At 50.3% G+C, this 14,111-nt stretch overlaps 1 protein-coding gene across 4 annotated transcripts in view; it reads left to right on the top strand.

Annotated features, from left to right (window-relative positions):
• Positions 1 to 14,111, top strand: part of DEPTOR (DEP domain containing MTOR interacting protein) — a 161,654-nt gene that overhangs the window by 92,347 nt on the left and 55,196 nt on the right. For all 4 annotated transcript variants that reach the window (XM_065903055.1, XM_065903054.1, XM_065903053.1 and 1 more), the window contains exons 5-6: positions 7,960 to 8,145; positions 10,996 to 11,130. In XM_065903055.1, the coding sequence (XP_065759127.1) occupies positions 7,960 to 8,145; positions 10,996 to 11,130 (321 nt within the window). The remainder of the gene's footprint in view (positions 1 to 7,959; positions 8,146 to 10,995; positions 11,131 to 14,111) is intronic.

Here is a 14,111-nt window from a genome sequence, read left to right as displayed (position 1 = left end):
CTCCCAAGCCTTCTTGACTCTTCTGAATTCTAAAACTTGTGAAAATTCCTGATGAGTTGCTATCTAGGGTGCAGTTGATATCCCCACGTTCTTTCCCCTCTCCCCTCCTTAACCCCACCTTCTTACTTTCTTATCACACTGCTGGGTTCAGTGTGAATTGCTCTTTCGTGATGTCTGTTGTGTTATGTCATCTGTCAGCAAATGTTTCAAGGCTGGATGAAAGTAGGTGATCTTCCTCCCTCCAACTAGATAAGTAGCCTAAAACATCTTTTATATTCAGCAGAACTTATGGGGCTTAAGAGGAGAAGTTTTTAGATTCATCTTTAGAATATATATGTGAGTGGAAGAGAGGCCAATTTTCCTTCCTTCAGATAATCAGCTTTAAAATTTTTCTTCCTTTGATAAAATCATCCTAATAATTTATAATGGGGAAAATGTAGCTATATCATCCTCCATGGGAATGTCTCTGAACTATGTCACTTTACCCGTTTGGTAGATGTACTGCTTTCTGAAAGTGAAAGCATACAGTGAACAGGGATAGCTGGTTAAGATTTCATATTTCTTACGGCTGGAGGTGCCAGCACTGCCCGTGGGAGCTGGACACAGTGCTCCTTGAAAGCAGGGCGGGACGGGCAGACGGAGCGGTTCTGTGCGGGAACTCTTGTGAGCAGAGCCTGAAGTCAGCCTTCAGGGGCCCGAGCAGAAGAGCCCTGCAGATGATCCTCAGGTACCATCTCAGACCTCTCACGGAAGCTGTCCTGTGTCTTCTTCACAGCAAAACTCTGCAGGCAATTTGAGGTCTAAATTTGGTCAGTTGCCCAGATCACTCAGCTCAGAAAGGTGGCAGAACTGGGAGCAAACCGAGTTCTTCTGCCTTGGGCCGTCGCTTGTCGTCGCGCAGAACAGTTTTCTGAGCGTTACTCAGCACGGGAGAGTCTTCAGAACAGTCCTGGCCTAACTGTCCTGTTCCTGGATGACGCGACATCTCTCTGGGAAGACTTCGGTGTTGATGCGCTTGAAAGGGTGAGCAGATGAAGTGCCCCGGTCCAGCCAGCGTGCCGAGGGGAGAGCTGGGCGGCTGCGCCTCCCCTGGCGCTCACTGGCTGAATACACGAGCGGTGTGCCTAGGACTGCGTTCACAAAGCAAACGTATAAAACTGAGTGTTTGTGTCTTTAACTTTTCATGAGAGGGAAAAATGAAAGAGCACTTTTAAAAGCCAAAGAATTCATTGGCAACACGGCAAGTGACACATGCGATTGTCACGTCCTGTTCTGAGAGGAGGATGTTGACTCCGTCTGTGCTGGCCACACGGCTGAAGGGGGAGCGCGTGGAGAACTTCGTCTCCCAGCGTGTGGCTGCTCCCGAGGCCCTGAAAACCAAGTCAGTCCTTGAAAATGGAAGTGCGGCCTTGAATGCAGTGTCGCATAAAATTGAATTCCCGTAAGTTAATGACGACATATCCTCAGCAAATGACGGTCACAGTGAAAACAACAACGGGCTAAGTCGCTTCAGTCGCGTCCAACTCCTTGCCGGCCTGTGGACTGTGGCCTTGCGGGCTGCTCCGTCCATGGGATTCTCCAGCAAGAACACTGGAGTGGGCTGCCACGGCCTTCTCCAGGGCACCTTCCCGACCCAGGGACCAAACCAGCAGCTCTTATGTCTCCTGCATCGGCAGGCGGGTTCTTTACCCCTAGTGGTTGTAAAATAACAAATGTACAATTCATTGAGTTCTTTCAATCTTGGCATTATGTTTAACATGGATAGTCCACTATCTTATACAGTCCTGGTTTGCCCTGATTTGGTCATGTTTAAACATGTAGATTATTGGAGTCACAGTGTGATGACAAAGGGGTATTTAAACTTACTCCTTGTATCTTATCTTAGGGGATATGTTTACCATTTTAGATATAGGTGGTGTAGAACTCGGGAGGGTAGAGAATGGGAGTGAATTAATCCTTGACTCAGTAGGTAAAGCCTGCAGATAACTTCAAATTTCCATTTCAATTAAAAATGTTTTTAAAGTACTTTTATCTGTCATGGAATTGGTTTAGGTTTAGAATGCTATTCTGGATTTATTTATACCAAAGCCAGTGTTCCTGTCATTCACTGTGCAAAGACAAAACAGTAGGTGTTAATAAGGGTATATACAGTACTATGTGTTTTCAGGTTATAATTTAAGATACTGTTGCCAAAGTCACCTTGGGGATTTTAAAAATCACAGTAAACTCAGAGAAGGTTGCCAGAAAAAAATAAGTTATCTATAAAATTAGTATTATAGTATCACTGTGTTATAGTATTGTTGAATGTAGTGATAAATTTATATAAAAACTTGACTATCATGGGAGCCACTATTTATCGAAACCAAATCAAAATGTAATTGACTTATCTGTTGGTGTAGGATGTATTTATAATCTCCTGAATACAAGGGTGTATTATTTACTGAGAGCATGCAGCACCGTCTCTGAATTAGACGTGTTTGCCTTCATGGCCAACATCATTCATTTTCCTGAATGAATAGTTTTTTGTTGTTGTGTAGTTGCTAAATCAGGCCTGGCTCTTTGACTCTTTATGATCCCATGGACTGCAGCACACCAGGCTCCTCTGTCCTCCACTGTTTCCTGGGGTTTGCTCAAATTCACGTCCATTGAGTCAGTGATGCGTCTAAACATCTCACCCTCTGCCACCCTCTTCTCAAATTGCCTTCAATCTTTCCCAGCTTCAGGGTCTTTTCCAATGAGTCAGATCTTCCCATCAGCTGGCCAAAGTATTGGAGCCTCAGCTTCAGCATCAGTCCTTCCAGTGAATATTCAGGATTGATCTCCTTTAGGATGGACTGGTTTGATCTCCTTGCAGTTCAAGGGACTCAAGAGTCTTCTCCAACACCACAGTTCAACCATCAATTCTTCTGCACTCAGCTTTCTTTATAGTCCAACTCTCAGATCTGTACATGACTACAGGAAATTATTTGGCAACAAAAAGGAGTGAGGGTTAAAAAAAAAAAAGAGGGAAATGCCAGCACACGGCGTTACATGGGTAAACCTTGTAAATATTATGCCAGGTGGAAGAAGCGAGTGACAGTGGACCACAGCTTATGTGACTATAATCGCTCGAAATGCCGAAGGCAGGCAGCGCTGTAGGGACGGCGTGTTGGTCAGTGCTTGCCTGTGAGTAAGGGCTACGGGCAGGTTGAAAGTGACAGCTCAGGAGCTGGGTTTCTTTTGGGGGTGATGGGAATATTTTAAAATTGATTGTGATGCTGGGATGCACACCTCTGTGAGCACATTCTAGAGTCAAATAGATAAAGAACTGTGCACATTAAATGGGTGAATTATCTTGTATGTAAATTACATTTCAGTGATGCTGTTACAGAATGCATGTAGAATCTCTAAAATAAAACCAAATTTTGACCTGTCTTGCTGAAATTAAAAGGAAGAAAAAAAAATTCTCTCAATTTTCTCCTTTTTTTCAAAACTGCAGGAGTTTTGACTGCCTTTAATTATGAAGCAGTCGGAGAGAAATTTCTGTTTAGAGTAGAAATAACAGTCTAGTTGAAAAGAACAGAGAGAAAAACTGGATTAAAACCCCACATTTTAACCTCCGGTAAGCAGAACAGGATGCCTGCCCCACATTTTAAGCCTCAGGTAAGCAGAACAGGACGCCCGCCCCACATTTTAAACCCCAGATAAGCGGACCAGGACGAGCGCATCCTGAAGCTGACCACGTGCGCGGAGTGGCGTCCGCGCCCTGGGCCCCTTGTCCTGGCGGGGGCTGCGCTGCCTCGCCTGCTGGGTTGACGGCGTGAAGACCCCGTTCCTGGTCTCCCAGCCCACTGGAGAAGCGTGGTGTTGCTGTTTGGTTCTTGAAAACTGGTTGTGTTTGTTCATGACTTTTGTCCCTGCTGGGCCTTCGCTGCTGTGCCGGCTCCTCTCCGGCGGCCCTGCATGGATTCTCGTGGCTCCTTCTCTTGCGGAGCGGGGCGGGGGGCCTTGAGGGCCCCGTGGCCTCGGCGCCCGGGCTCAGGGCATGGGCCCCGTGGCCGTGGGGTGCGGGCTTAGTCGCGCTGAGGCGTGTGGGGTCTCCCTGGACCAGGGATGGAGCCCGTGTCTCCTGCACTGGCAGGTGGATTCTTTACCACTGAGACACTCGGGAAGCCCTGATTATTTCTTTTATTCACAGACACACACTTCACCTACAAGAAAATGCACATGTCTTAAACGTGTAGTTTGATTTCACCTGGGAAGCCCCCTGATAATATATATATGTGTATATATATATTCCTGATAATATATATATGTGTATATATATATTCATGTAAAAATAAGATGCAGAGCATCCTCATCACCCCAGAAACTGTCCTCCTGCTCTTTCCCAGTCAGTCCCTCACCCCTCCCCCTTTCTAATTTCTATCATTATATGTGAATTTTGTCTTTTCTTGAGCCTTATATAAATCGCACTCAGTATGTATGTATCTTGTGTCTGGCCTTTCCAACTCGGCTTAATGCTTTTGGCATTATCCACGCTGTCTTCCGTGTCGGTAGCTCATTGCTCTTTATCACCGAACAGTGTTTCATGGCGTGAGTATAACAGCTCACCTACCTGTTCTGCTGATGGAAACACTGTCCCCAGTCTTCAGCTCCTGTGACTAAGGCTGCAGTGAGCATGTGTCTTCGTCTGTTGTGAGTAGAGTCCTGATAGTGGTGGGGATATGGGCTAGCTGAGATGGTTAGATGGCATCAGTGACTCAGTGAACATGAATTTGAGCAAACTCTGGGAAACAGTGAAGGACGGGGAAGCCTGGCGTGTTGCGGTCCAGGGGTCGCAAAGAGTCAGACACAGCTTAGTGACTGAACGACACAGGCGGTGTATGCGTATAAATATTTAAGATCTTTCTGACTCTTCTCCAACTTTGTTTTACCATTTTCTATTCCCACTAGCAGAGTGAGACCCCCAGTTCCTCCACATCCTCAGCAACACTCGAAGCTGTCACTCTCATCACAGGAGGCTCAGTCAGCTCAGTTCAGGCACTCAGTCGTGTCCGACTCTTTGTGACCCCACGAACCGCAGCACGCCAGGCCTCCCTGTCCATCACCAACTCCTGAAGTTTACTCAAACCCATGTCCATCGAGTCGGTGATGCCATCCAACCATCTCATCCTCTGTCATCCCCTTCTCCTGCCCCCAGTCCCTCCCAGCATCAGGGGCTTTTTCAATGAGTCAGTTCTTCCCATCAGGTGGCCAAAGTATTGGAGCTTCAGCATCAGTCCTTCCAATGAATATTCACTATGAATATTCACTCCTTTACTATGGACTGGTTGGATCTCCCTGCAGTCCAAGGGACTCTCAAGAGTCTTCTCCAACACCAGTTCAAAAGCATCAATTCTTCAGTTCTCAGCTTTCTTTAGAGTCCAATTCTCACATCCATACATGGCCACTGGAAAAACCATAACTTTGACTAGAAAGACCTTTGTCAGCAAAGTAATGTCTCTGCTTTTTAATATGCTGTCTAGGTTGGTCAGAGTTTTTCTCCCAAGGAGCAAGTGTCTTTTAATTTCATGGCTACAGTCACCATCTGTTGTGATTTGGGAACACAAAAAATCTGTCACTGTTTCCATTGTTTCCCCATCTATTTGCCATGAAGTGGTGGGACCAAATGCCATGATCTTAGTTTTCTGAATGTTGAGTTTTAAACCAACATTTTCACTCTCCTCTTTCACTTTCATCAAGAGGTTCTTTAGTTCTTCTTCACTTTCTGCCATAAGGGGGGTGTCATCTGCATATCTGAGGTTATTGATATTTCTCCCAGCAATCTTGATTCCAGCTTGTGCTTTCTCCAGCCCAGCGTTTCTCATGATGTACTCTGCATACAAGTTAAATAAGCAGGGTGATAATATACAGGCTTGATGTGCTCCTTTTCCTATTTGGAACAAGTCTATTGTTCCTTGTCCAGTTTTAACTGTTGCTTCCTGACCTGCATACAGTTTTCTCAAGAGGCAGGCCAGGTGGTCTGGTATTCCTATCTCTTTAAGAATTTTCCACAGTTTGTTGTGATCCACATAGTCAAAGGCTTCCCTGGTGATTCAGAGGTTAAAGGGTCTGCCCGCAATGTGGGAGACCTGGGTTCGATCCCTGGGTTGGGAAGATACCCTGGAGAAGGAAATGGCAACCCACTCCAGTATTCTTGGGTGGAGAATCCCATGGACGGAGGAGCCTGGTGGGCCACACTCCATGGGGTCACAAAGAGTTGGACATGACTGAGCGACTTCACTTTCACTTTACTTTCTTTTACACAGTCAAAGGCTTTGGCATGGTCAATAAAGCAGTAGATGTTTTTCTGGAACTCTCTTGTTTTTTTGATGATCCAACGGAAGTTGGCAATTTGATCTCTGTTTCCTCTTCCTTTTCTAAATCCAGTTTGAATATCTAGAAGTTCACAGTTCATGTACTGTTGAAGCCTGGCTTAGAGAATTTTGAGCATTACTTTGCTAGCGTGTGAGATGAGTGCAGTTGTGCAGTAGTTTGAACATTCTTTGGCGTTGCCTTTCTTTTGGATTAGAGTGAAAACTGACATTTTCCAGTCCTGGGGACACTGCTGAGTTTTCTAAATTTGCTGGCATATTGAGTGCAGCACTTTCACAGCATCATCTTTTAGGATTTGAAAGAGCTCAACTGGAATTCCATCACCTACACTAGCTTTGTTCATAGTGATGCTTCCTAAGGCCCACTTGACTTTGCATTCCAGGGTGTCTGGCTCTAGGTGAGTGATCACACCATTGTGGTTATCTGTGTCATGAAGATCTTTTTTGTACAGTTCTTCTGTGAATTCTTGCCATTTCTTCTTAATTATCTTCTGCTTCTGTTAGGTCCATACGATTTCTGTCCTTTATTGAGCCCATCTTTGCATGAAATGTTCTCTTGATATCTCTAATTTTCTTGAAGAGATCTCTAGTCTTTCCCATTCTGTTGTTTTCCTCTGTTTCTTTGCGTTGATCACTAAGGAAGGCTTTCTTATCTCTCCTGGCTATTCTTTGGAACTCTGCATTCAAAAGGGAATATCTTTCCTTTTCTCCTTTGCTTTTCACTTCTCTTCTTTTCACAGCTCTTTGTAAGGCCTCCTCAGACAACCATTTTGCTTTTTTGCATTTCTTTTTCTTGGGAATGGTCTTGACCCCTGTCTCCTGTACAATGTCACTAATGTCTGTTCATAGTTCTTCAGGCAGTCTGTCTATTAGATATAATCCCTTGAATTTATTTGTCACTTCCACTGTATAATCATAAGGGACTTGATTTAGGTCATACCTGAATGGTCTAGTGGTTTTCCCTACTTTCTTCAATTTAAGTCTGGATTTGGCAATAAGGAGTTCATGATCTCAGCCACAGTCAGCTCCCGGTCTTGTTTTTGCTGACCGTATAGAGCTTCTACATCTCTGGCTGCAAAGAATATAATCAGATTTCGGTGTCGACCATCAGGTGATGCCCATGTGTAGAGTCTTCTCTTGTGTTGTGAGTCTAGTGAGTGTGAAATAGCATCTCATTGTGATTTTAATTTGCATTTCCATATTAACTAATGAGGGTGAGTTTCTTGTCATATGCTAATTGGATTTTTGGAGATAGAGTCTATTCAAGTGTTTTGAGTTTTTGAGGAGTTGTTTGAGACTTCGGCATGTTGCTGGGCGGTTTGCAGCATTCTTGGTTACTTCCCAGAGACTGAAATGGCCTCGGCCCGTGGCTTTTGAAGCCTGATGTCGCCTGTTCTGCATCTCCACGATTCATGAACTCAGAGTATAAAACTGAAGTTGCATATGGACCACAGTGAATCCCTGAGGTATAGAGGGTAGTGTGGCATTGGGTGTAAGGTCCTTGTCGAGGCTCTTGCTCCTGTCTGTTGGCTGGAGGTTCCCAGCCACCGTGCCCAGCGTCTGCAGATGCCAGACGGCCTCACCTGCTGCTTCTTCTCCCCAGTGTCCAACAAGCACCCGTTTGTGGACAGCAACCTTCTCTACCAGTTCAGAATGAACTTCCGGCGGAGGCGGAGGCTGATGGAGCTGCTCAGTGAGAAGTCCCCGTCCTCCCAGGAGACGCACGACAGCCCCTTCTGCCTGCGGAAGCAGAGCCACGACAACCGCAAGTCTGCCAGCTTCATGTCAGGTGTGTGCGGGCCGCTCGGAAGGAGCACGTGCGTGTCTGTTGGGAAATAACAGTCACTACTCACCTCTGTGAATTCTGTCCTCAAGAAACGTCTTATTTATAACCAAAAAATTATATATTTATTTAGTTTGCCCCCCAAAAGAAAACATATACACACACCACCAAATTGTTCCTGGGAAATCAACTTCCATGCTGTGAAGTCTGTTTTATAATTTTATGTATTTAAATTACAAAAGACCACTCAAGTTCTCACCCATACCTTATTTACTTTTCATTTACAAACAATTCTGGGTCTCTGGTGTTTCAGGCAGATTCTTTACTGCCTGAGAAACAATCCGTACATATCACTAATTATCCAATTTTCTAAGTCCAGCATTGAAAATCTGTATAAGGATGAATAAGACTTTTGAGGGCACATACAACTAAAAGGCAACCAATTATCAGCCTGTCACACAGAGCAGTTAAAGCTACGGAAGGCGGACATCGGAGCTCAGGAAGCACAGCATCCTGGGGCATTATGTGCAAGGTCAGGCAGTCTCCTGTTGCCAGGTAACCTGGACGGAAATGACGACTGATGTTCACCGTGACAACCCCATTTAAACAAGCTGAACTGACCAGAATAACCTCATTCACTCAGAGAAGGCTAATGACGTGTCATTCTGTATAAGAGGATGGAGTGCTTACTTGGCTATCTTCCTCTCCTCTGAAATCTCGACACTGACTCAGGAAGCTGGTTACCCGAAGGCTTGGAGCCTAAGGCCTCAGGCTTCACCTGAAACCCAGAACAGAAGGAAAACGTGTATTGGTTATACACGGGAGGCGACAGTGAGAACACTTAGAACTAGAAGTCCTGGGAGCCTTCTGCTCCTGGCGGGGAGCCGAGCTTGCCTGCATACATTTTCACATTGAAGCCTCACTGTTACTCTGTGAGGAGAGACTTTCCTGATCCCCACTTTACGGGTGAAGAAATGCAGTCAGTGAGCGGTGGAGTGGGTTAGGCACGCTCCCACAGCTAGGAAGTGGTGGGCAGAGCTGGATGTCCCAGGAATTCTGCCCTAACCCGGCGCTCCTGTCCAGCCTTCCGCATCCCAGGCTCCTCAGACACGGCTGGGATTGGGCAGAGAAGGGAGCAGGGGCCGCGCCAGGAGGGGAAGCGCTAGCTGAGGGTCAGCGCCTAAGCCTGTGCTTAGATGCCCTCCAGCTGTGTGCCCCTAAGGCGGAGCCTCCTGCAAGCGCAGAGGGACCGTCCACAGCCCCCCTGCTCTTCACTGAGTCCCAGAGACCTGAACAGTGACCGTGATAAGGATACAGTAACCCTGGTGGCTGTGAGGGCCGGCCTGGCTTTGGGCGCCGGGGCCAGGCTCTCCGCGACTCCTTTCCCCGCGGCCTGCACCATGCTGTCCTCCCGCTGGTGAGAGCCAGCCAGCTCTGCGGAGGGAGAAGCGAGGTGGGATCCCTGAAGCCGCTGCTTTAGTACTGCTCGCCTTCAAAGCCCGAGGTCGTGCTCTGTGTTAATCTCCTTCTGGGTGATTAATGGAATAATCTTCGATCAGGAGGCACTTATTGTCACGTTAGTTCATTAAGTGTCTTGCCAGCGCTTAATTTACATCCTCTCAGGGATGCTTGGCAGGAGCTCCGTGGTTCTTAAAATAGTATTTCATGTAGCTGAGTGCTTCCCCCTGTATAACCAGCCTGCACCAGTCCCCACGGGAGAGCATTATTCCCACTTTACAGTTGGGGAAACTGAGGCTTACAAACCCCCCTTGCTTTTCCGGTGACAAGGCCAGAGGGCTTGATGCTGGCACGCGGAGGCTGCCCCACGACCCCGGCAGCTGCAGGCGCGCCTGTTCTCGAGAACCGGGCTCACCGCCATGTGTCACTGCGCGTGTCCTCGGGGACCCAGCCCACAGCTGTGACCTGCGCGTGTCCTCGGGGACCTGGCCCACTGCCGTGGGTGACTGCCCATGTCCTCGAGAACCAAGCTCACTGCCACGCGTGACTGAGCGTGACCGTGCGTGACCTTGGGAATCCAGCCCATCACCGCCCGTGTCCTAGAGAACTGAGCCCACTGCTGCGCGTCACCGCGCGCGTCCCTGGAGACCCAGCCCACCACCGTGGGTGACCTCAGGAACCCAGCCCACCGCCGCGCGTGACCATGAGTGTCCTCGAGGCCCCAGCCTATCACCATGCGTGACCGCGCGTGTCCCAGGGCCTGCCCCACTGCCGTGTGTGACCGCGCGTGTCCCGGGCGCCCGGCCCACCCCTCGGGTGACCACGCGTGTCCCGGGCGCCCGGCCCACCCCTAGAGTGACCACGCATGTCCCGGGGCCTGCCCCACTGCCGTGTGTGACCGGGCGTGTCCTAAGGCCCGGCCCACCCCTCGGGTGACCGCGCGTGTCCCGGGGCCCGCCCCATTGCCGTGCGTGACCGTGTGTGTCCCGGGGACCCAGCCCACCCCTAGAGGGACCGCACATGTCCCGGGGCCCGGCCCACCACCGTGGGTGACCTCAGGAACCCAGCCCACTGCCGCGCGTGACCATGAGTGTCCTCGAGGCCCCAGCCTATCACCACGCGTGACTGCACATGTCCCGGGGCCCGGCCCACCCCTCGGGTGACCGCGTGTGTCCTGGGGCCCACCCCTCGGGTGACCGCGCGTGTCCTGGGGCCCGGCCCACCCCTCGGGTGACCGCGCGTGTCCTGGGGCCCACCCCTCGGGTGACCGCGCGTGTCCCGGGCACCCAGCCCACCCCTAGAGGGACTGCACATGTCCCGGGGCCCGGCCCACCCCTCGGGTGACCGCGCGTGTCCCGGGGCCGGCCCACGGCCGTGACCGCGTGTCCTCGCCCGCAGTCAGCCCCAGCAAGGAGATCAAGGTCGCGGCGGCCGCGCGGAGGAGCAGCATGAGCAGCGGCGGCAGCAGCGGCTACTTCAGCAGCAGCCCCACCCTCTCCAACAGCCCCCCGGTGCTCTGCAACCCCAAGTCTGGTGAGTGGCCGCCTGTCTGCCCGAGGCTCCGGGGACGCGGACGCGCGGTTAAGCGGATTCCCTCATTAAGCGGAGGGGGACAAACTGGGGGGGATCTCCGTGCGCGGTGCGGTTTGGGGGCGCCTCCTCTTGGATGGGGGTACGGAACCCCCAGCCAGTGCAGGAGAGGTAAGGGATACGAGCTCGCTCCCTGGGTGGGGAAGACGCCGCCCCACTGAGGCTGCCTGGAGAATCCTCGGGCGGAGGGGCCCGGCGGCTGCCGTCCGGGGCTCTCAGACTTGGACACGATGGGCGGGCGGGCAGGCAGGCGCGCCTGGGGGAAGGAAGGGAGGACGCCGGTTTGCAGACGGAGACCTGGGCTGCAGTGCGCGCCCCGTGAAGGCTGCGGCAGACCCCAGGCGGAGCTCTGGAGTCGGGGCTGGGGGTGGAGGCCTTGGGGAGGGGTCCCCTCGGGCGCGGTGGCCAGGCCGTTAGGCCCTCACGCTGACCGGCCGTTGGCTGCTGGCCGCCCCTCGGAGCGGGGCACGGCGTGGGGAGGTCGGCTCTCTGCAGAGGGTTCCCAGGACAGCTGCGAATCCCGGCCGGCTGGGGGCCTCTGCGCCAGCAGCCCCAGCTCCGGGAGCGGCCGCGGGCTTCTCACTGACGCTTGGATCTGCCAGGTCTCTGCACCCGCAAGGGAGAAGCGCGGAGCTCTGCAACCCAGCCCCCCCTGCGGACGACTCTCCGTGCCTTGTGGTTTCAAACGCTACTTTTCAACCTCCATAGACTTTATGTTCCAGGGAAAAAAAAACAACAACCCAGCAACCTAGGCACACAGTTTGGTAATGAACTTGCGCTCAGTTGGAATCACTTCCTCAGCCCACAGGCGCCTGGACCCAGGGATACCTCCGCCTTCTCTCTGCTCCTGACCCGCTCCCTCCCAGCAGTGGACTGTGGTCCGCTGGGGTCAGCGGGGCCTTGAGGACCCCTCCCACCCCGCTTGTGTAGGGCCCGGCCCCCCGCATTGAGAGTCACCCTCAGGGAGCAGGCTCTCCTTTGCACTGAGTCCTCACCAGCGGGTGAAGATGCGGCGCTGAGCGGCCACGGCCCCCCTTCAGTGAGCGGAGCCTCTCTGAGAAAAAAGGGGAAAGCTTCCATCAGAATAAGGACAAATAGATGTTGTTCAAAGGCTTTAGGAGAAAACAGTCGTCTAATGCTGTACTCTAGGCAAGTGAGTATTTTTCTTAATCTAACTTTTTTTTTTTTCTGCCTTCTGTACTGGAGGTCTAGCTCTCAGGATAAAGTTTTAACCTGCAAGTAAATGGAGGAACTTGCTTCCACACCTGCTGGGAAATCTTTGCGCACCCACATATGACCAAGTTTTTCAGTTACTAGAGCACTGCTTATAAGGTAGTATGAGAAGAACCTTGAAGTTAGAAGTATCATGTTTGAAGCCCTAATGGAAACCGAGCACCTCCAAGTTAAAGGAGTTCAACTTCAGGAAAGTGTCAGTTGTGCTAAAGCCATTGTGCGTGTTTCTGATTGCTTGGGGGAGGAGAAGGTTGCATTGTTTCCTCTTTCTCCTTACCCCCTTGGCCCAAAGGGGGAATTTCACTGACATGCCGGCAGAAATGGAAGGTTGGGTCTCTAAGGACCAGAACTGTCAGGACTTCATTGTGGTTGGTAAATCCTACCTCTGCGTTCTGACAAGCTCCTCTTTCATCTCTTTAGTGGACTCCCAAGATGGAAGTAGCCCACCTGCGATTTTTTTTTTCCCTCAAGTAGGTAAGCAGGCTTCATGGTAAGGCATTTAAAGTTAATCATTAGTTACCCATCAGCATGTATTTTTAATACTATATGTAAATGCCCTAATCCAGATTAAGTGCTATAAAAACTAATATAATCAGTATCACTGTGATGAGTAAATAAGTTCTCAAGGGTATGAGAAGAGAAAGCTAGAAATGACTCCCTAGGTTTCAAAGTTTCTGCACACTTTAACATAGGAATGAGCGACAGTGTATTAAATGGTCAGCGTTGTTGCCAAGTATTACAATACAGTGTGACTCAAAGTCACGATGAGACCCCACCTGACCCCTGTCAGAATGGCTGACATTAAAAAGAACTCACATGACAAATGTTGGTGAGCGTGTAGGGGAAGGGGGCCGTCATGCACGACTGGTGGGAATGTAGACGGGTACAACCTCTGTGGGAAGCAGTGTGGTGATCCCGGAAAGAAGCAGAAGCACCTTGTGACCCCGCAGTCTCACTTCTGAGTGTTTTCTGTAGGAGAGGAGAACGCTCATTTGAGATTCATTTGCACCCCCATGTTTATAATAGCCAAGACATGGAAGCAACCTCAATGCCCATCAGGAGATGCATGGATAAAGGAAATGTGATAGATCACACAGACACACGCATACACAGTGGAATGTTATTCAGCGATGAAAGTGAAGGAAACTCTGCTCTCTGCAACAAAATGGGTGAACCTTGCGGTCAATATGCTAAATGAAATGTCAGACAAAGAGTGACAGACACCACCTGATCTCACGTGTATGTGGAATGTAACAGAAACCTCGTACGTTCAGAGAGCAAGCTGGTGATGGCCAGAGGGGCCTGGTCGGGGGGCCGGAAGGTCGAGTGGGCAAAATGGGCGGAGGGGGTCAAAGGGCACACGTTTCCCGTTTCTCAGCATGTCCTGGGGGATGCGGTGTACCGCGTGGGGACTGCAGTTAGTAACACTGCGCTGTGTGTCTGAACGTCGCTAGGAGGGCAGACCCTTTTTTTAGTATTTTTCTCTATTTGGGTGCACTGGGTCTCAGTCAGCATGAGGGACCCTTAGCGGCAGCAGGTGGGATCTGGCTGCTGACCAGGGGTTGAACCTGGACGCCCTGCTTTGGGAGCTGAGGGTCCCAGCCACTGAACCACCGGGGAAGTCCCCGGGGTAGATCTGAAAAGCTCTCATTTCACGAAGAAAAAGCTTGTAGCTACATGAGGAGATGACC

This window comes from Muntiacus reevesi, chromosome 12, assembly GCF_963930625.1.
Source record: "Muntiacus reevesi chromosome 12, mMunRee1.1, whole genome shotgun sequence".
Taxonomy (NCBI): Eukaryota; Metazoa; Chordata; class Mammalia; order Artiodactyla; family Cervidae; genus Muntiacus; species Muntiacus reevesi.
This window is presented reverse-complemented; position numbering and strand designations above follow the sequence as displayed.